This window comes from Eurytemora carolleeae, unplaced genomic scaffold (assembly GCF_000591075.1).
Source record: "Eurytemora carolleeae unplaced genomic scaffold, Eaff_2.0 scaffold2022, whole genome shotgun sequence".
NCBI lineage: Eukaryota > Metazoa > Arthropoda > Copepoda > Calanoida > Temoridae > Eurytemora > Eurytemora carolleeae.
Window position 1 is genome coordinate 37226 of NW_019397908.1, and position 21725 is coordinate 58950.

At 33.9% G+C, this 21725-nt stretch overlaps 1 protein-coding gene across 1 annotated transcript in view; it reads right to left on the reverse strand.

The window, feature by feature from the left end:
• LOC111716283 (fibrillin-1) overlaps nucleotides 1-21416 on the reverse strand; it is a gene marked incomplete at its 5' end in the record, with an annotated part of 35793 nt that extends 14377 nt beyond the window's left edge. The window contains 29 exon segments of the mRNA XM_023491723.1: nucleotides 1760-1938; nucleotides 2014-2059; nucleotides 2327-2437; nucleotides 2871-2950; nucleotides 3163-3199; nucleotides 4387-4500; nucleotides 5058-5107; nucleotides 5366-5402; nucleotides 5705-5815; nucleotides 5873-5943; nucleotides 6209-6245; nucleotides 7105-7215; nucleotides 7576-7649; nucleotides 8336-8456; nucleotides 9796-9853; nucleotides 10108-10237; nucleotides 10574-10667; nucleotides 10742-11987; nucleotides 12258-12395; nucleotides 12800-17034; nucleotides 17221-17547; nucleotides 17906-18134; nucleotides 18191-18233; nucleotides 18658-18756; nucleotides 18851-19028; nucleotides 19268-19513; nucleotides 20185-20279; nucleotides 20537-20593; nucleotides 21331-21416. Coding sequence (XP_023347491.1) covers nucleotides 1760-1938; nucleotides 2014-2059; nucleotides 2327-2437; nucleotides 2871-2950; nucleotides 3163-3199; nucleotides 4387-4500; nucleotides 5058-5107; nucleotides 5366-5402; nucleotides 5705-5815; nucleotides 5873-5943; nucleotides 6209-6245; nucleotides 7105-7215; nucleotides 7576-7649; nucleotides 8336-8456; nucleotides 9796-9853; nucleotides 10108-10237; nucleotides 10574-10667; nucleotides 10742-11987; nucleotides 12258-12395; nucleotides 12800-17034; nucleotides 17221-17547; nucleotides 17906-18134; nucleotides 18191-18233; nucleotides 18658-18756; nucleotides 18851-19028; nucleotides 19268-19513; nucleotides 20185-20279; nucleotides 20537-20593; nucleotides 21331-21366 — 8390 coding nt within the window.
• Nucleotides 21417-21725: the final 309 nt, after the last annotated feature.

The window sequence follows — 21725 nt, forward strand, 5'->3', positions numbered from 1 at the left end:
CACGCTCGACAGAACCGTGTCCATCGTCTCCTTGATAATGACAGCCTCTACATATTTAACAGTTTAAAGCTTGACATTCTAGACTAGGATTGGCTTTCCGGCCGACACTTCTTTAAATTTTTCCTCCATTTCAGTTTTATTTCTGAAATTATAATTTTAAATAAAACTGTGCTAAACAAACTTGCATTTGCAAACGTTTACAATTATCATAAATCTAACTGCTGATTTAAGGAAATATAATAATCAACCGGGTCGGTCCTAGTATACGATTTTCCCCCCCCCCCCCTTCCTATAAATTTTGTACATGACCACTTTTTCAACAATTTTCAACAAAATTAGTGTATATTTGGGGTTAGGTTAAGTTAAGACACTTTCTGGGCCGAGCGCTGCGGCTAAGACAGGCTAGGGGGCCAAGCGCTGCGGCTAGGAAAGGCTAGGGGGCCGAGCGCCGCGGCTAGGACATGCTAGGGGGACTGCGCTGCGGCCACATGGTCAATTATATCCATGTCTTACATATAAGATCCATGTAAAAAATATCATAGGAGGGGGAGGGGGGGGGGTAAAAAAATCGTTTATTAGGAAATTACCAATCAACCTAAATTTTCTACATAAAAAGACTAGATTCAATTGGATTTTCTTAGCAACAAATCAAATAAAGCATTAATTGTGCGCAACTCGAATAAATTACATATATAAATATATTAGTTGGTGATATAAAAAAAACTATTTCTATAATTATATATTATTATTACAATTTCAAGTCCGATGAACTGATTTCTCATTCTGTTTTCAGTTTGTCAAATCTTGGTCACAAATATTGTCAGCTGATGACGTACTTTTAAAGAAAACCAGTTGATAATTTAAAGAAAGGTCAATGAGTACATTATCCTAAACTTTACAGTCTACACGTACAGGCACGGCTTAAAATATAATTTAATTATTTACCAGACATCTCGACTCTACGAACTCGACCGACTCGGCATTGACAATACCAGAGTAAAATCAGCTGCGTCATCCTTTCAATGATTGATAATTGTGGATGATTTTTTGTCGCAGATTAAAAATCGTTAAATAATGAAATTACTTTTAATCAGTGACAAAAAATCCGTTATTTGAGAAAGTAACGGATTTTTAATCACTGATTTTTTGTCGCTAAGTTTGATACTTTTTATACCTTACTTAGAGACAATTTATCGTCAATTTACGGATTTTTTCTCTTTTATATTTTCAGATTTTTAATACGTAAGTAAGGGACAAAAAGTCTGTAACTAAAGGATTATTTGTCGCAGATTATTAACATTTTGATCTTAAGGATACAGTGCAGACTGCATATGGCAAAATGAGACAGTATGCAAAAAGAATCATCCCCTGTAAGTCAGATATCTGTTTCAGTAGTGTTAAGGCTCAAACATAGAGAGTTAGATACTATAATCCAAGTTTGGACGAACGACATCCATGAAAGTTCCTGCAGTTAGGTGAAACCGAGTAATAACTTACACCTCCTCTATTGTGCACTGTCCCTATCATAGAATAGGAGTGGCTGAGAGGTATTGTGTACATGAGTTCAATCATTGCATGATCCCAAATATTACAAGGATACGTAACTGTCTAGTGTTTTCTCGCACCACCCATCTAGTGTGTCCAGTATGATAGCAATAGTGGACACAGTGTGTATGGTCTGATATTATCAAATTATCAAATATCTTAACAATCCCTTCATTAAGTGATCAAAATATTTTATTCAAACAGAATTACTTACACCGAGCATACTTCTCCTTTTGGACAGGGAGCACATGCACAGAGATCACAAACTGTTGGATCACAATTCGAGTATTCATCTTCAGAAGGTATATTACACTGACACCGGTTATTCTTACTTGATTTAGGACAGGTTTGGTCATTTATGCAGTCTTTCTTACTCTTACAAGGGGGCAGTTCCTACATAAATATATAATGGAGAAACAAAGAAAAAAAACTTGCACTGATTAAACTATAAAAACTAGATTGAATTACCGTGTCACTTCCACAGGTTCTGACTAATGTTAGTTCCTCGGTGAAACTGAAATTACCATATGTTAAGTAATCTATCTCTTTCAAAATACCCCGTGGGCCCCTTTACAGCTTTGCCTAATCAAATATGATTTAATATCCATTTTTAAAATTGGTATTTTAATTTTGCAACTTGACAGGGCGAGTGATCAGTTTTAAAATTGGTATTTTAATTTTGCAACTTGAGTCTTGACAGGGCCAGTGATCAGTTTTGTTGAATACCGAATGCAAAATAAAAAGACAGATTTTACTGAGAAATAAAATGGCGATATTTTACCTGACAGCACATTTCTGTCCTTTTTCACATGGAGCACATTTACATAAATCACATTCATCCTGAGAACAGTTTTGGTATGCAACACTGTTGGGCAAAGGACAACTACACTCTCTAAATATTTCAAGAATATAAAGTTTAACCCTTTCTTGGCTAGAGTAACCCTCTAAACAAGATTCATAATGTCCAAGTACAGCAGTAAAATGTTTTTGGAAGGCTTTCTGCAAACTTGCAAAAATACAAATATTTTTTCAAACTGTAAAACTGTTCACAATAAACTTTGTGCAAGTCATAATAAATTTTGCATGTTTTGATAGTCCTTGGTCATATCATTTTAAACAAGCAAAATGCATAAATGAAAAACTAAGAATGTTCAAATTTCAGTTCGCGAATGGAAAACAGTTTACAAAATTTCGTTGTAAAATTTTGGCATAGAAATCTGGGCTTTTCCAAGCAACCTATAAAGCTCAGTTAATTCTGGGTTTGTGCTAAAAGCAATGCTTGGAAAAGTCCAAAAGTTAAAAGTTTTCAAAATATAAAATCAAACCTTTCAATATTATTTTCTCTATTATCTTCTGGACAAACTTGATCATTTACACAATCAGATTTATCCTTACATTTCACATTCTAGAGCAAACATTTCTATTATTTCAACATTCTTCTAACGGAAACCTAATATTCTAATCCTCGTATCTTTGCAACCTTTGAAAATTGATAAATGCCATTATTCTGCAAAAACAAATATCGTTGGTAATATAATAAACTAACACCATTAGGTTGCAAAGATAAAAGATAAAAGTACAATTATAAAAAAAATACGTATTAAATATATATTTTACCTCCCCACATTCTCGTCTGAGAACTCCGTTTTTGAATCTAAAATTAAATTATTTCAAATCAAAGAATGAAAGGAATTAAATCTTTACAACTTGATGTCGTAGACCTCGAAATTTCTGTTAGATCAAGTAGTCCGAGTTAAAGATAACAAAGTTTTAGGCCGTCAGGTTACGATGATTTAATTAATTTAAAATTCAAGTCAAGGGCAAAAACTTAATTCCTTTTCGTTAATTTTTGTGAGAAAAATTTCAAGTTTTAAAGATATATTTCAATCTTTTTACAGCAGAAATAATAATGACAATTTTTTTAACAGAATATGACCAGTTTTAAATAATACTAACTGAAAGGCCCGGCGTTGCCCGTGGAAAAAAATAATTTGAAAAAAATAATAAATATTTTCTAAAAATTTGAAAAAAATTCGATTTTTTTAGCCTATAACAACCCCCCGGCCATCCATGAGTGTCCACAAAAAAATTCCGCCCAATCGTTCCAGCAGTTTGGCCGGCTATATGCAACATATATAATTATGTATGTCTTGTTTTATTATATAGAATAGTAACTTTGTAAGAATTTAGAAAATTTGGGAATTCATCGTTTAAAACAGTCGATCTATTGACATGAAAACCAATTATTTTGAAGGGTTTTCACACTATACATTACACAGACCTATTTTACTTTGATTATATGATATTCAAGCTAAGACAACACCAACCAAATTTTGTCTTCATATTTCACAGCAGTTAAAATATAATTGGTTCATTGTTTAATGTCAAAATTTCTAAATTGTAGTAATTATATTGTATGATAACTATTTACAACTACATTACAGGGAAATTAAGGAAATTTTAGTTAACCAAGGGTTCCCAAGGGTTCCCAAGGGTTCCCAAGGGATCCCAAGGGTTCCCAAGGGTTCCCAACACCAAGGGTTCCCAAGACCAATTTTACCTCAAAACATCAAGAACGAAACAAGGGATGCCTTGTTGGCAAAATTGGTCAAGGGGGAACTTGTGGTTAAGTAAAATTTTTAGTTTCCCAAAAAAGTAGTATACAACGTTATCGTCTTTTGAGTTAAAAATGCGCAAATTTTTTCATGAAAACTTTGCAGAGTGAATCGTCATTTTACTTCATTGTCTTAAGTGACGTTACTTTACGTCCCTCTGTTGAATCATAGGTCGGTAATGCTGGTCAACAGGCGGTAAAAATATTATATTAGAATGTTAACTTACGTCTTTGTACAGGTTTGTCCTTTTTTACACGGAGCACAATTACACACATCACATTCTTCAGCATCACAACCAGCATACGCAGGATCATCAGAGGGTACAGGACAATCACATATTCTACATATATGTTTATATATTGAAACATCCCAACCAGCATACGCAGGATCATCAGTGGGTACAGGACAATCACATATACTACATATATATTTATTCACAAGGTGCTAGGCCCTAATCCCAGTTTTTATCGGAAGTTTGACCCCCCCCCCCCCCACCATTCAAAAAGCTGGATCCGCCCCTGCATATTACAAGAATTTACATTTATAAACCAATTGATGTTATTCTTATTTCTACAGAATGTTAAAAAAATTATAAATCGCTTAAAATGTAAAAAAAATGTAGTTTGCCATATCATTTTGGGGATCCCTGTAAGAAGACAGGTCTGTCTGTTTTATCTATATACTAGCTTGGGAACCCATCGTTGCCCAAGTACTCTGGCAATTTACCCACGTTTGCACTCAAATTACTATTTTAGCTTTTTTTCTCTAAAAAAGTCCACCCACACAACTTAGAATCTTAAAAACAAGCTAAGAACATTCTTGTGGGCCTCCCGAGTTCCCCAATCAAAATTTCAACTTTTTTTATATAGATATATAGATATGCAGATATATACTCACCCATCCACACATTCTTGGTCGGACACACAATCAGACTTCCTTTTACATTTCTGAATAATTTAGAGTTTAAAAAAAATATTTACATTATTACATATTGCATAAAGTGCCTGGCAACGCCCGTGGAACAAAAATTTTAATTTAGAAGAAATTTTTTTTGGACTTAAAAAAAAAGTTTAAATTTTGAAGAAATAAAAATTGAATTTTTTTAGCCTATGTCAGCCCATTCGGTCCAGTCGTTTGGCCAGCTAACTAACATATAAATATATATACATTTATGAGCGAAGAACTTTATTATATAAATTACATACCTTTTCACACAACCTCTGCAAAATTCCATTCTTGGCACTAAAATGAGCTTTTTAAGGAATTGAGTTTTAGACACAAACTCTTAAATTCTAATCCCTATCTCTTAGCAGCAAACTCTTATATTATTAGATATTTCAAATTATGAAATTTGTTAGATCATATAATCTTGTTTGCTTGAAATATCAAAGGTTACACAACCAGGTTACAATGATATAGAGATTAGAAAATTTGAGTTTGAGCACAGATATAATTACATTGATACGTAAATTAGAACATTCCACAATATGCAATGGTTTATGCCAGGAATATTATTTTTTAATAAATATAATTTCCTTGATTACCTCACAGTGCATGTTTCTCCTTTTTCGCAAGGTGCACATTTACAAAGATCACAGGTCTCCGGGTCACAGGAATCATACTCAGGACTTTGAATAGTTGGACATTGGCAGGTTCTATAAATAGAAAATTTTAGAAAATCCAGCAAAAATTTCATAAAGGTTGGGTCTTACTTTTTGTTGTTTTTATCTTTTCGACACAGTTGATCATTTTTACAATCTGACTTCTCAGCACACTCGGTATCCTACAAAATAAAGTAGAATAAAAGTTATATTAGTTTTTATTTGTATATCTATCAAGAGCTTTTTGAGGGGGGGGGGCATTGGTGGTATTTAGAGAGTTATTAATAGCAGTTAATACGAAAGAACAACAAAAGAAAAAAGACTCGAATTTGGAGATATGCCTGATATTCATACTAAATATTCAAAATTTACAGTTAAACCCCCTCAACCCCCTTATGATAACTAGAAATGATCGAACTCAAATATCATAATTTGGAAAAAAATTACTTCTCCACAATTCCGGCGTAGAACACCATTTTCAAACCTAAAATAATAATTTTGTACAAAATAATAGAATAAGCATTCGGCTAAGGAATTGTGTTTTTGCCACAAACTCTGATTTTCTAATCCCTATATCTTTACAACCCAATATTGTAGACATTTGATATTTCAAACTTTGAATTCTGTTATAATACTAAAGTAAGCAAACTGAGTTCCTCCCAAAAACTGTTGTTTTGTCAACAAAGAAATTACAGACTCGGGAACCAGAGAATATATTTTATATCTGGTTCAACTTGAAGTTTTTAAATTTTAACTATCCTAGAAACTTAGAGACAAGTTCTTTTTCTGTCAATAGATAAACGCGATATTTGCTGAGCTCCGATTGGTTGGAATCGCGTCTCACCGACATTAGGATAGTTAAAAACCTTGAGCTTTGACTTGGTGATTCAGGATTTGATCCTGTGAGAACTTGAGAATTAGTTAAACCGGTTTTAGGTAGTTCGTTGACCTCGAACAATTAATTAAATTTGGACCGTGGCGGGGTAATGATTCAGAAACTCCATTGCGCGGAATTTTGCGCTACTGTTCTCATTTTGCGGGGAATTGTGCAGAATTGCATGGAAAGTAGTTGAGTCTTTTCCAAAAACCCAAATATTCAAACCCCTATATCTTTGGAACCTGATGTTGTAAACCTTTGATATTTCAAGCTCAGAATATTTGATTTAACAGAATTCATAGTTTGAAATATCGAGGGTCTACAACATTTGGTTCCAAAGATATAGAGATTAGAAAATCAGAGTTTGTGGCAAATACTCAATTCCTTAAAGGGCCTGCAATTGCGGGCAATTAAAATCCACTTGCGTTGGAACCCTAGTCCCCCGGTATATCTTTCATAAACTTACACCGGGGTACATTGCTGTCCTTGTTTACATGGAGCACAGTTACAGATATCACAATCCCCAACATCACAGTTAGCATAGGAGGGGTGATTAGGTACAGGGCACACACACTCACTTAACAGAAATAGATACTTTTGTATGATGTAGCAGCATTCTACATCAATTCATCTCAATATCCACTCTAGAAACTTTTGAATTAAAAGATTAGGTTATTTCACCTATAATCAAATGGAATTAATTCAATATATCAGATGACAAAAAGAAACAGAAATCCAGAGATTAACAGCACAACAGTTTTTACTTTTAGTATAAATTTGTTAAAATGACAATAGGATTATTGGACATGGATTGGAAATAACTGCAAAATTTATTCAGTATCCAGATTTTGTTAAACTTTTTAGACTTTATGAAAAGCAAATAAATTTTATTTATTTCTTATCTCTATTAACATTTTTATTTGAATTGTCAACAAACCTTCGTCCAGCTGGATTTGAAGGACATTCCTCATCGTCCTTACAATCACTCTTATTCTTGCATTCAGGTTTAACCTAAACCCATATACGTGATCAGCTAACAAGTTACAGAGTTTTAAATATCTATAATTTTCAAATCATTTACATAGACTTTTGTTTGTAAGTGTGATTAAACGAATATGGTAATTAATTTGTGGTCTAAAATTTCATGCACATCGATTCGGTTTAATTTGTAATATATTCCATAACATTCTGCTCATATTTTGAGAAAACGTTTTGGATAGTTAGTTATCAAGAAGTCACAATTTGTTATAACATTGATACGGTGAAAAGTGTATATGTATGCAAGTATGTATTGTAAAGGGTGTCCCAATAAACATGGGAATTCAGTGACAAATTCGATATCGTCTTTTAAATAATTCTTTGATTTAGTATAGTGATACCAACTGAGAAAGCTGTAATCTGTTAGAGTTACGTCTGCTATGTTTGTTTGTTTATGTTTTGACTGCATACGGTTGTACTTAGTAAAACAAGAAAATTGCAGTATATACACACAGGAAACTTGCCCGTCTTCACTGTCCATCTTGCAGAGACATTATAGCACATCTTTACAGTCTTTTACCCTTTTCATAAAATAAACTCTAGCAGACATAATAATATTATGGCTTTTGAAATTAGGTATTACAATGCTAATTCATAACAAAGATGATATCCAATTTGTCGCTGAATTCCCATGGTTTTTTGGGACACCCTGTATGTACCTCTGCACACTGGGGGTATGTCCCATGGGAAGATTTACAAATACAAACAGGGTGCAAGAACATTACTACACACTTCCCTTCAGGTTCACAGGCTTTTTGAGCAAGAGGTCCACAGAGTTTTCTGAATTTTTCAAGACAATATTTAATTTTTTGTTTTCAGATCAGGGTTTCCACCGTAATTCTGGGTTACTGTGAATTATAATGAAATATAAATCTTGACTTCCATGTCTCAAAATAATTTTATCTACAGAAAACGTTGGAAAGGAAGACGACATATATAGCAATCCTTAAGTCTATTTGATGTTGTTGATGTTGTTACAAAGCAAAAAGGTTAAGTATTAACTTATAAAATTACTTTATCGCTGTGTCTCATGTTCATTGAACTATTTAAGTCTAAAAGTCGTCCTCCTATTTAAGAGTTTTCTGGTTCTCACTCTATTTATGTACTTTGCTCGATTCACCGACAAAAGGTCAAACAACACAGGGTCAAACGACAAAGGGTCAAACGACAAAGGATCAAATGACAAAGGGTCAAAAGTGCGACAAAGGGTCAAACGACAAAAGGTCTAAATGATAAAATATTTTTTGATTTGAATCATTGAAAACTCGCAACCCTCCTAACAATTTTGTACATGGATCTTATATGTTAGACATGGATATAATTGACCATGTGGCCGCAGCGCTCGGCCCCCTAGCCTGTTCTAGCTGCAGTGCTTGGCCCAGAAAGTGTCTTAACTAACCTAACCTGTGGCCGCAGCGCTCGGCCCCCTAGCCTGTCCTAGCCGCATCGCTTGGCCCAGAAAGTGTCTTAACCTAACCTAACCCTAAATAATAATAAATAAATACTAACTGTAACAGACGTAAAATTTAAAAAAAAATTTGCCCCTTTGTCACATTTTTTTACCCTATGTCGTCTTACCCTTTGACGTTTTACCCTTTGTCGAGCTTTTGACCCTTTGTTGTTTGACCCAGTGTCATTTGACCCTTTGTCGTTTGACCCAGCGTCGTTTGACCCTTTGTCGTTTGACCCTGTGTCGTTTGACTGTTTGTTGGTGAACCCTTTGCTCATCGTTGAAAAAATTTGTGAGGCAACTCACATGGCCCAAGGGAAGAACTAAAACTGGTTTATAAACTTGTGCAGGAAAAATGTCGAAATTTATTATTATTTTAATTCGCCATTTTAAATCCTAGTTATTATAAACTCTTGATGGAAATTTTACGGTTTCCATTCCGTAAACCGGAAAAATTTCCGGATTATGTCATGTAAATCGTAAATATTCTGGTTTCCATTTGATCCAGAATTATCTTGGAATACTGGTTAACGCAACAAATTTCCAGATCATTCTTTTTCTGAAACCCTAATTCAGATCTTTCTATAATCCCATCATTAAAGTTTAGTATTAAATGTCGTGTTGGCATATATTTATTCCAATTTGTTTTTTCATGAAATCATAAAATACCTGTCTTCACAGAATGGAGGCTGCCCTTTTCCATTTTTACAAACACAGGTTGGTACACCTGAAAACAAACATGAAAAATTGTTCTGACAAAAATATGACTCTGGACTTTGGGCACATCTCAAATTTTTTAAAAACCAAAATTTGTTAAGGCAATTTTTAAAAATTCTGTTCAGCCATAAATCTTCTCTGCCACAAAAAAAAAACAATCAATGAACTAATGAAGTGAAAGAAAGTGTCAAATGCGCCCATCTCTAGACATAACACCATTAGAGAACTGATTTTTGAAATAATCTAGAATGCATAAAAAAATACCTTTAAGTGTAATACACTCTTCATCTGAACCACATTTAATAAGATCACATACATTTTCAGGATTTGAGCAGATTGGGAAATTGTGATAATTTTTGTCTTTGCATATACATGCAGGCAGTCCATTCTCAAACTTAAAACAAAATGATATACTGAAAGGGACTGAAGTTTAATTTCAAGTGACTCTTCATTTAGAGAGTGGTACTTCCGGTTTACAATATTACCCTTGATAGCTTTGTCTGATCAAGAAAGAATGAGTTATCCATTCATAGCTCTTTTTAAACTCATTAATAATAATAGTGATTTCTCTTTAAAGGTGATTTGTGCCTCTCAAAACCCATAAGTATGGTTGTCAGATTCAAACACTCAACTCTTTCATATAGATAAAAAGAGTATCTTAGTAGATCTGGCATGTTCCATTTCGAATTGAAGGTCACTTGAAACCACAGTTTCTTAAAATAAAGAATACCTGTACACATAGTCCTTTTCCACCACAGTCTATGTTATCACAAGGATTATCACATGCAGGGTAGTCAGTTTTCTTATCCCCGCTCTTTTCATATCTAAATTAATTTTTTTTATTTAATAAACTAAATATGTTGATAGTTCCATCACTTTACGATAAAAGTTTCCTTACTTGCAAATACATTTTCCCTTGTTATCTTCAATAATGCATTTTCCAAATCCATTGCAGTTGACATCACTGCAAGGTCCTTTACATCCTGGATATGTGCCTGCACCATTTTTGCATATGCAAGTTGCAACTCTATCAATAATTGCACAAGTGCCTTTGATGTTACATTTTTTGTTATTGCACTTTTCCTCGGGACAGGTGTTTTCTAGATTGGAGCATACACATTTGTCAGAATTGTCTTTGTAAATCACACAAATCTCATTTTCCTGGCATCTCTTTGAACACAGCTTTGGCTTCTCGCATTGCCCACTTGTCAAAGATGAATCAAACACACATTCACACCTTTCTTCTCCAGATTTAGGATCAACAACACAATGCTCTGTATTTTTACACTTCTTGTCACAATGTTTTTTACAATTGCCATTTTTCAAGCCATACAGGCAAGTACACTCTTTACCAAAACCACAAAACTCATTCCTATCACAATTACAGCCAGTGATACAATTTGGTATTATCCCCCCATTTTCACATGTACACAGTGGGGTTCCTCTTGGTGAAATAGCACATTGTCCATTTCCGCAAGTGTTATATTGACATGGAGGAGATGGTAAACAGTTGGGCGGCAGACCGCCATTCTTACAAACACAAACTAATCGACCATCATCAGCTTCTACACATTCACCGTTGGTACAGAAGCAGCCAATATCCTTAGTGTTTTCACAATCTGGATAGGTTCCACCATTAATGCAGACACAGTTTGGACCATCTTCCCCTTGAACACATTTAGCATTATTGCTTTGGCATCTCTTTTCCTCTTTTGAAGAACATTCACCTCCACATTCAGGGTAGACCTTAGACTCATCTTTACAAATACATTTTACTCCGTCTTCCCCTTGAACACAATTTGCATTATTATTTTGGCATCTCTTTTTTTCTTGAGGAGTACATTGACTACCACCACATTCGGGGTAGACTTTTGATTTGTCTTCACACACACACTCCCCATTATCACATTCAGCATTATTTTTTCTACACTCTTTTGTCACTTCTGGTGTGCAGTCTACTGATAGCCCACAGTTTGGATATATTCCAGCTTTACTATTGCACACACATCTTGGAGTTTCATTGTCAACAACACATTGAGCATTTTTCTGCTTACATCTTCCAATAAAATCTCTTGTACATCCAGTTCCATCACAACTAGGCCAAAATCCACTGTTTGCCTTGCACTTACAAAAAAATATACCACCTTAAAAACAAGTAAGATGCAGTTCAGTATCTTTTACAAAAACGTTGTATGATGTCCTGTATGATGTCCTGTATGATGTCCTGTAGGTCAAAATTTCACTCAAAATATACAGAACAACATTTAAGGGTTCTCGGAAAATAAAATTCTCTAATCAAAAGAGATAAATATAAAAAGATAAAAAAGACTGACTGACTGACTGTATTTTGGATGAAACCTTTACCCTTTTATCAAATATTTAACTAGAAAGATTGAAAGATTGATAATTCCTACCTGCCATAACACATTCTCCTCTAGGTTCACATGAAGGATCACAATCAGTTTCATCATCTTTACATATAGGAAAATTTCCGTACAAGTTTGCACATGCACATTCATAATCTCCATTCTCTCTTTGTATGCATATACCATCTAAAAAATGTTAAGAAAGAACTTCAACTAGTGAACTTTTGAAATAAGTAATTGAATATCAAGTGATTGAATTAAAGTTTTCAGTTAAAGTCTGCATTTTCTGAGAAAAGTAAATCTCTCAATATGCAAAATACAATTTCAAAGAAATTGAGTCATTGCCACATGTTAAATGTTCAAATCCCTGTATCTTTGCATGCTGATGGTGTAAACCTCTAATATTTCAAACTTAAGTTATTAAATCTAACAGAATTCATAGTTTGAAATATCTAAGGTCTACAATTTTAGATTGCTAAGATGTAGGGATTAATAAAATCAGAGTTTGTGGCAAAGACAGATTCCTTTGTAAATAAAAAAGTATATAAGTGTGAACAACCTTGAAAATAACTTTCCAATTTAATACTTACTTCTATCCTCACAATTGAGTTTAGCACATGGATCACATTCAGAATCATCTTCATCAATATTAGGATCACTAGGGCAGGGACAGAAAGCATCTCCATTTTTCACATTGCATCTTCCATTTTTACAAATTTTGGTCTGACATGGTCCATTGCAAGCTGGAAAATTGTCACTTCCATCCAAACAAATACACTTTTCTCTTCTGTTTCCGGTCAGCACACATTTGCCAGATGAACCACAATCTTTCTGACAGGAATTTGGAGAACATATATCAGTAAATGTCTTACATATACATTTTGCTTTGCCATTTTTCAAAACACAAATCTCATTTTCTTTGCAGGTTTTGTCACATTCATCAGTTTTACAATCAGGATAGATTCCGCCATTTCTACAAAAGCATTGTTCTTGTTTAGTTCTGATAACTACTGAGCAAAATGCAGATCTCCCACAGTCTAAACCACAGCGCTTACAATCAGGCTCTTTTCTTCCTGGAGGGCAAACACATTCTCCCTGCCTTCCATTTTGACATATTTTATTTCCTTCACATTCACATCCAGGTAAGCAGGATGGTGGTTTAAGATTTCTATCGCTACATATGCAGGTTGGCCTGTTTCTTAGAATAATACAATCTGCATTGCCACAGTCTAAATCTTTGCACGGATCAAATGGGGGGAAACAATCTGGGGGACTACTAATATTGTTTGGACAAACACATTCTTTTTCTCTTGTGTTGGGATTTGTTTCACATATTCCATTACATTTTCCACATTCAGATGGTGGTGTTTCTGTTACTTCTTTTGGAGTGCAAAGTGGAGGATTGCCACCATTGCTGCAAATACATATTCTTCCCCCATCTTCTGTAAACACACATCTTCCTTTACAATTTTCACACCCTTCATCATCTTCACAAAGTGGAAGAGTACCTCCATTTTTGCAAACACACTGGGGTAGTCCTCCTTCCTTGGCTCTGCAGTTCTGATTACCTCTACATGGTGGGTCACATTCAAGTTGACAAATATCTGTGCCACCATCACAACTACAAACATCTTTTCCATCTATCTTTTTACATATACCTCCTTGATTTCTACAAGCTCTATCTAAAGAAGGATTGCACTTTTTGCAGTTATTATCACTGTTGCAAATGCAAATAGGTTTTTTTTCATAAACAGCACATATTTCTCCTTCAGGACAGTTGAAGTCCACACAAGGGCAGTAGTGTCCTTTGCAGTCTTCCTTACAGTTTGGAAATACCTTATCTGGATTTGTACATTGACAATTTAGAGAGCCATCTCTAACGTTTTGAATGCATTCAGCCCCCTTTCCACAATCTCTGTCATTTCGACAATTCAAACAAAACCCATCAATTGGCTTTTTAAAATCTTCACAGAGACAGGTTACTATTCCCTCTTCAGTTAAAGCTGGAATTCTATTTTTGGGACATGCTGTTGTACATCCAGGAAAAATTAATTCAGAATTTTTGCAAACACATCTTTCAACCCCATCAACGATACCACATTCACCTTTAGCTCCACAATCCTCACATTCATTGCATTTATTACTGAAAGTACCTTTGCAAACACATCTGTGTCCATTTTTGTCAAAAACACAGACTTCTTTATTTGGATCACAGTTACATTCAAAACACTTTGGATATACACCCCCATCCTTGCAAACACAAAATGGTTCATTTGTGTCTATTTTCCTATGGCAAATGCTGTTCTCATTGCAATTACACTTTGTCTGACACTTTCCTTTGAAACATTCTTTATTTTTAGGGCATCTTTCCTTACAATCAAAGCACGGTGGCTCAGAACCATCATCACATTCACATCTTGGAACTCCTTTAACTTCCCTGCATTGGCTGTTCTCACAATTAAAATCATCACATGATTGACAATTAGGATATCTTCTATTGGGATCATCACAAACACAGCGCCCATTTCTACAGGTTGAACCTTCATTGCAACCATCAGGACATGAGGGGGAGCAATCAGGAAGTTCAAGTGTCAAGTCAGTGCAAAGGCATGTATTTACTCCTGTAGAATGGTCCTCAAAGCATTTTTTTTTAGGGCCACAATTGATTTGACATGGAGTATCACAATTAGGATAAGACCCTTTTCTATTTGCACAAACACACTTGGAGCGACCATCTCTTGTAATTCTGCATTCACCATTACTAGCACAAATATTTAGTTGACAAGGATCAATTTGGTCTTGACAATTAGGGTAGCTCAAAGAGTTATCCTTGCATCTACAGACACCAAATCCATTTATGATTATACATATGCTTTTTTCTCCACATTCTATATTTTCACATGGATTACTCTCACATAATGGGAGTGTTTTTCCCTCATCTTTACACACACATGTTGCTCTGTTGTCTTTAATAACACAGATTTGATCAAAAGAACACAACAAACTTCTGCAACTGGGATAGCAGAATGGAGATATCCCTGCTAATCCTGGTTTACAGCTACATCTGACTTGGCTATTACCAGAATCAACATTTACAACACATACAGAATTGGCTGGGCATTGTTTTGTAAAACAAGGATCAAATTTACAGTTGGGATATTTGCCTATTCCATTCTTGCATACACATTCACTTTTCTTTTCTGAAGGATTGTAAAGGCATATTCCAAACTTTTTAGGACATTTATCAACACATTTAAAATCACAATTAGGATATTCTCCTCCATTTTTACAAATGCAAACAGCTCTAGAGTTTTTGAGAATACACCGAGCTTCAGGTAAGCAGTTCTTTTGAAAGCAATCGTCAGGTTCTTCACATTTTGTGTCTACAAACCCTCCTACATGACATTGACATTTGGGAATGTTCCTTATCACAACACATTTAGAAACAGATGGATCACAGTAAATAGCATCACAAGGGTCATCATCACAATTTGGTGATTTTCCACTGAACTTGCAAATACAATATTCAGTCTCATCTTGAATAACACATCTTTCATTTTTCTTGCATCTTTTGTTACATCTTGGACTGCAGTCTGGGGGAGTGAGTTCATTATTTTCACATACACATTCTGCAACTCCATCTGCAATAACTTGACATTCCCCTAAACCACACGGTTCTTTGCAGAATGGAGCATACAAAGGCTGACAGCTGGGGGGATCCTCCCCATTTTCACATACACAAATTTCTCTGTCTGTATTTGGTACAAACCTACATATACCATTACCACAGCTCTTTCTACACTGGGAGCAATCTCTGTTAATACAAACGCAAGTCTCAACGCCATTCTTGAAAGCACAGATTTTACCACTCTCACACCTCTTTTTACAGTCTTTCTTTTCTTCACATTGAATATTAGGTGGACTTCCCTCAAAACCTTCCTTACAAGAACATGCGGCTTGAAAATTTCCTGATCGACAAATGCTATTAGGTCCACAGTCTCTATCACATTTACAATCAGGAAAATTCTCGAATGGATTTTTACATAAACATATTTCTAAGAAAGAGTCACAATATGATGTGGGAGACCCATCACACTTTTCACATTCATTTTTACATTTCGGAGGTTTGAATTTGTTTTTGCAGACACATTGATAATTTCCATTTACTTTTTCACAAACTTGATTTTCAGGACAACTTTTCTTGCATCTTGATTGACACTCAAAATTGTCATTTTTGACTAAACATGTTTTGCCCTCTCTTTCACATGTTGGATTTCTCAGACATGGATCACACAATCCATTAAAGGAACATTTTCCTATGGGGCAATGTTTACTTGTCCGGCAACCCTGCATGATGCATCTGCCCTTGTAACAAAAGTAGTCAACAAGAAAAGTTTCTTGGCACTCTGAATCATTTTCACACTCATCATTCCCTTTACTAGGAAACACATTTGTAGGCCATGCACATCTGGATAGCTGTCCATTAAACCTACAAGTGCACTGTGCAAATGCACCCTTCTCTTCACACCTTAAAAGTAAACTTCTGCATGTGGTGTGAGAGCAAATGGAATTTCTAGGTGCCTCGCAGTGTGGATGAGTTCCACCATGCAAACAAGTGCAATGAATGGTTTCACTACCCATTTGAGTACACTGAGAAAAGGTTCCACAAAAGTTAATTCTTTGGGAGCATTCTTTTGGTTTTTCACAGTCAGGATATCTTAATGACCTGTCAGGACACACACATCTTAAAACACCAGCAAAGCGTTTACATTGTTCACAGCCTAGTTCAGGGCAAGTTATAGGTCTGCAAATTCCCTCTGTATTTCTGTAGAGTTAATTTATCACAAATTGTGAATCTTTAAATGTAAATTATGCTTTATTATAAGACTTAAATGTATTGTTAATATTGAAGATCAGGCTAAGTAATCTTTGTTTATTTAATAATATTTAGTGTAAGGATTATGGTAAAAAAGAAATAATCCAGAAGATGTTGTAAGGATGATAAATTTTCCTTATTCTACAAATTTGATCTCTCTTACATTTATTGTTCTGACATGGATTGCAAACATTACCACCAGAAGTAACAAGACATTCATCATCCTTGTTGTTGCAGTCGGAGTTAGTGTCACATCCAAAGATAACACATTGCTGTCTATAGCAAACCAAGCGTACATTTCCAAAATATAATTGACATTCTAGATTATTTCTGCAACCTTCATCACACTTCTGTCCTCTGGGACACTCAGGGATTGTAGGAGGTTTTGGCAATGGGGGTCTACTGCAATTTGGAGGTCTCTTTCCGTCATTTACTTGGCAAACACATGTGTAGCTCACAAGACTGAACAATAAGTCAATTACAGATTATCTTCTTTCAACATGTTCTCAATATTCTTGATTTTATCAAATGTAACAAGGATAGAATTTATAGCTTGTGTTAGTATTGATATTAAACCCTGAATTCAATGTTTTGGCATAAATTGATTTTATTTTTATTTTCATTTTTTAACAAACATTTTTGTCAATGAGAAGCTGAAAATATTTAGCGGTTTGTTTTACATTATACATAACAAAATTCTTGTAGACTACCAAAAATGTATTTTTACAACATATTCAATTAAAAGAAATCTAAAACAATTAGTTTTCTTGAAAAAAAGTTTTTTTTAAAAGTAAATTTTAGCTCATAATTTTAGCATTACCTTGTCTGCATGCAGATTTCAAAGTTTCCACATGCAAATGGTTTGCATTCAGAATTACAGAACCCTGTTCTTGGATTCTGTCCATTTGGACAACTACAGATTATTGTATTTCCAATCTCTTCACATTTTTCGCTAGGTCTACATATCTGAGAATTGCATTTCAATTTTTTACAGTTTGGATATTCTCCATTATTGCATTCACACTCCTTTGTCTTTGGATTACACTTTCCTAAATTTCCGTTTAAAATTATTTTAGATTAAAAAATTATTTTAGATTTTTTAAACCTCCATTTAGTTGACAGTCATCAGCACATGGTGAATCACATAACTAGAACATCAAAAATGTGTTAAACAGACAAGTTAGAGAAGTTTATTAAAAAATTTTAAATAAAAAAAAATTAGTTCAAAACAAATAGAAACAATTTTTGATCTAATCATTGCATGAGGGTTAAATACCAAAATAATCCCTTTAAACAAAAATATGTATTTTTAACTTATACTCATATGTAGAGATTAGTGAGATATTTTTTTCAATTTCTTCATTCATCATTTGTTAACAGAAAAATTCAGAAAAATTTTGAATTTGTTTATTTTCTGAATTTACTTAATTTATTCATCTATTTTCTATATTTTTCAACTGAATGCTCTTATGATAAATTGTTTGTTTGATAAGAAAATGATGTCCATCTCTACTCATATGAACATGGTATTTAAAAAATCAAGAATTCCTAGATTTTACTAAAGATATGTACCCTATTTCCATCTTCATCAGATTTACATTCTTCTGGATATGGGCATGCAACGTCTGGATATTTACAAGGATCACATTTTCCATCCTCACATCCACCACCCTAAACACTTGATTACTGAAGAGAAAACAGTTGATCTACATCGCAGACGGAAATCAGCTGACAATAAAATGTGGTATTTTCGAAATTTACTTACACTTCTGAAATACTTGCAATCTCTATCTGTTGTACAGATAAATGAGTTTTCCAAACAGTTTCCTTTGATACAGACCATCAGAGGATTAGCACTCATAAGTCTGCATTCTTCATCATTCAAACAAGCAGTAGTTTTACAATCAGATTGGTCTCGTTGATTACGGCAATTGTTAGGGTATCTAATGTAAAGTAATTTATCCAAGATATATATATTCATAGAATTAGAGAAAGGGACTAAAGAACAGAATATGGTTACTTTGTGCTAACATAAAATTTATTCAACGTTTGAATATTCAACCAAAAACTTAAGTAACTTCCTTGTTGTTACTCGTATATAACATTCAAAGTGTACTGCTGTGGATTGGGCATTTTAAGATGGAGGGTCAATTTCAAATGCATGGACACTTCCTTTATGTACCTGGGAAATCTTGGATTATAAGTATTTCTGCAAGTCCCATCATCATTTTCTCCTCCCCGACAATAGCAGGTTGTCTGGAGGAAAGTCTTTGATTGAGGATTAGCATCAGTGTGGCAGTTATGAAGAAGGGTTGGACATTTAGTCTTCTCACATGGATCTGATCTTCCTTGTATCTTGGGATACTTGCAGAATGGAGGAGTATCCTCAGTGTTATAACATTCACAATAGAAATGATCTCCATTTCCCCTGGAAAATAGATTATTTAAGAACTTTTAATGCTTAGTAAGATAACATCTTAATTTAGTTTCAATAATTTTCAATATCTGTAGATGTTGATAGTTTGCTCATTTGACATTTGTTTTGGCAAAATATGAAAATTTTAACCAATTGTTTTTATTCTTTGTTTTGGCCTCATACATTATTTTCATAGTAAACTATTTGCATTTGCACAATTTAAAGGGAAAGATCGGCTATGTATGCAGTGTTGCGGAAAGCTTCTTTAAGATTCATTTGAGACATATAAAACTTTTTAAAGATCTGTAAATCCTGAGTTTAAGTGCCAATTTGACATTCACTACTCCTACTTTGGGGGGGGGATACGTTTTCAGAATCAGTTTTTTTAAATTATTAAATAACAAGTTTTGAATGTTGAATTTGCGCCTCAAACTCAGGATTTCCAGATCTTTAAAGAGTTTTATGTCTCAAATGAATCCTAAAGAAGCCATTAGTTTTAAAGATAAGAACAGAATGTTTGTTAACAGTATTTTTTTTTATTTTCTGTTTATGTTACCAAAAGTTAACAACTTCGATTTTATTAATGCCATTAACAGAAGATATTCCACTGTTAACTGTTAATTTTTGCATTTAACTGTTTAAGAGGGCAAGTTGCCACTAAACAGTTAATGTTTTAAACCTACTTGACACATCTGGCAGCTGAAGGACAGTTACATGAAGGTTTCCAGCTTATGGGATTCTCTCCTTCAGTCTGGCATAGGGCAATTTCTCTACTTACCTAACATAAAATGACATATATCTTACTGATCGGAATTTATAGGGACAAAGTAAAATATACTTTAAAAGGGCTTTTCCATTTTATTTCGAATAATTAAATTTTATTCAAATAAACTGACATTTAAAGATTGACATGAACACTCAACAGTTCACAATGATAACAAAATAAAATGTTTTTTAAAAAGCTTAGCATAAAAGATATATTCAAGTTGACAAACAATTTTCACATAATCATGAAGTTGATTTGATGTACTTTACCTTACAGATTGTACGTGGGCCACAGAGTGTTGAACCATACTTACATGGATTACATCTCTAAAAAAAAACTAATTATGTGATTTTAATTTTCTTTAGAAAGAATTCTGTAGTTACAATGCCGTCTTATAACTTTGGAACCGAATTTAATTATTTTGAGCTACTGCCAATGCAACTTTGAACCACTCAACTGCACTGATTCAAAGTTAAAGATTAAGGAAGTAATTGAATTGCTGATTCAAATTTGAATCCAGTGGTAGGCTTTCCCTGTTGATTCAGTCAGGGAATCAAGAGCAAGGTTCTTTCATGATCAGCTTGATCAGCAGTGGTGTCAAGTTTACAGTCCATAGGATTATTCGGATCTAAGATTGTTTTACATTCCAGCTAGTGTTGTTAATCGTTTAGGTTTGTTTTATTTTTTATAAAGGTCAAAAGTTGGCATAGTTAAGAGAAACAAATTGTTAAGAATAAACAATTTTGAAAACAATTGCTTGTCTTACACTGCCAAATTTGGACCCTGAAAGAAGAGATAAACAAAAAACTTACCAACCTAATGCAATATTTCTATAAATTCATAATGCAGATAAATTTTTCTGTTTGTGTAAATGTAAGTATTAAAATTCAAACTTCAATATACTATTACTTCACTATTGTCAGACAGGACGAGATTTTTAAAGTTTTTGTAAAGCTTTAAAATCAATTATTAAAGAAATGAACAGATCGAATATTAGAAACTACATGATTCACATTAAACTTTTTTAGAAGTATAAAAGTCCCATTCTTAAAATTGGGTTTACCCCTCTTATTCGTCCTGGTGTGATTGTACATCCCATGCTGTGTATATTACTACCAGGTTGCCGACACTCTGCATCAGATTCACAACCTTCATGCAGAGATAGCCAATTAATGTTTTAAGGTTTGAATTCATGTTTAAAAAATATAGGGATTAAAAAATTTGAATGTGTGACAAAACGTATTTTCTTTGGAATTTATTGTTTAATAATTAATGAATCTCAGAACATTCGCAAAATTGTAATTAGCAAATTCTAATTTTCAGTTCTGATATACTTTTTACAGAAAAATTTTTTTCAATGGTTCTGAAGGTTTCGACTGAACAGCGTATATTTAATACTCTGGAATATACAAAGAAGAAAGGAAGGTATATTCCTAGAGAACGATTTTTGGACCCCCC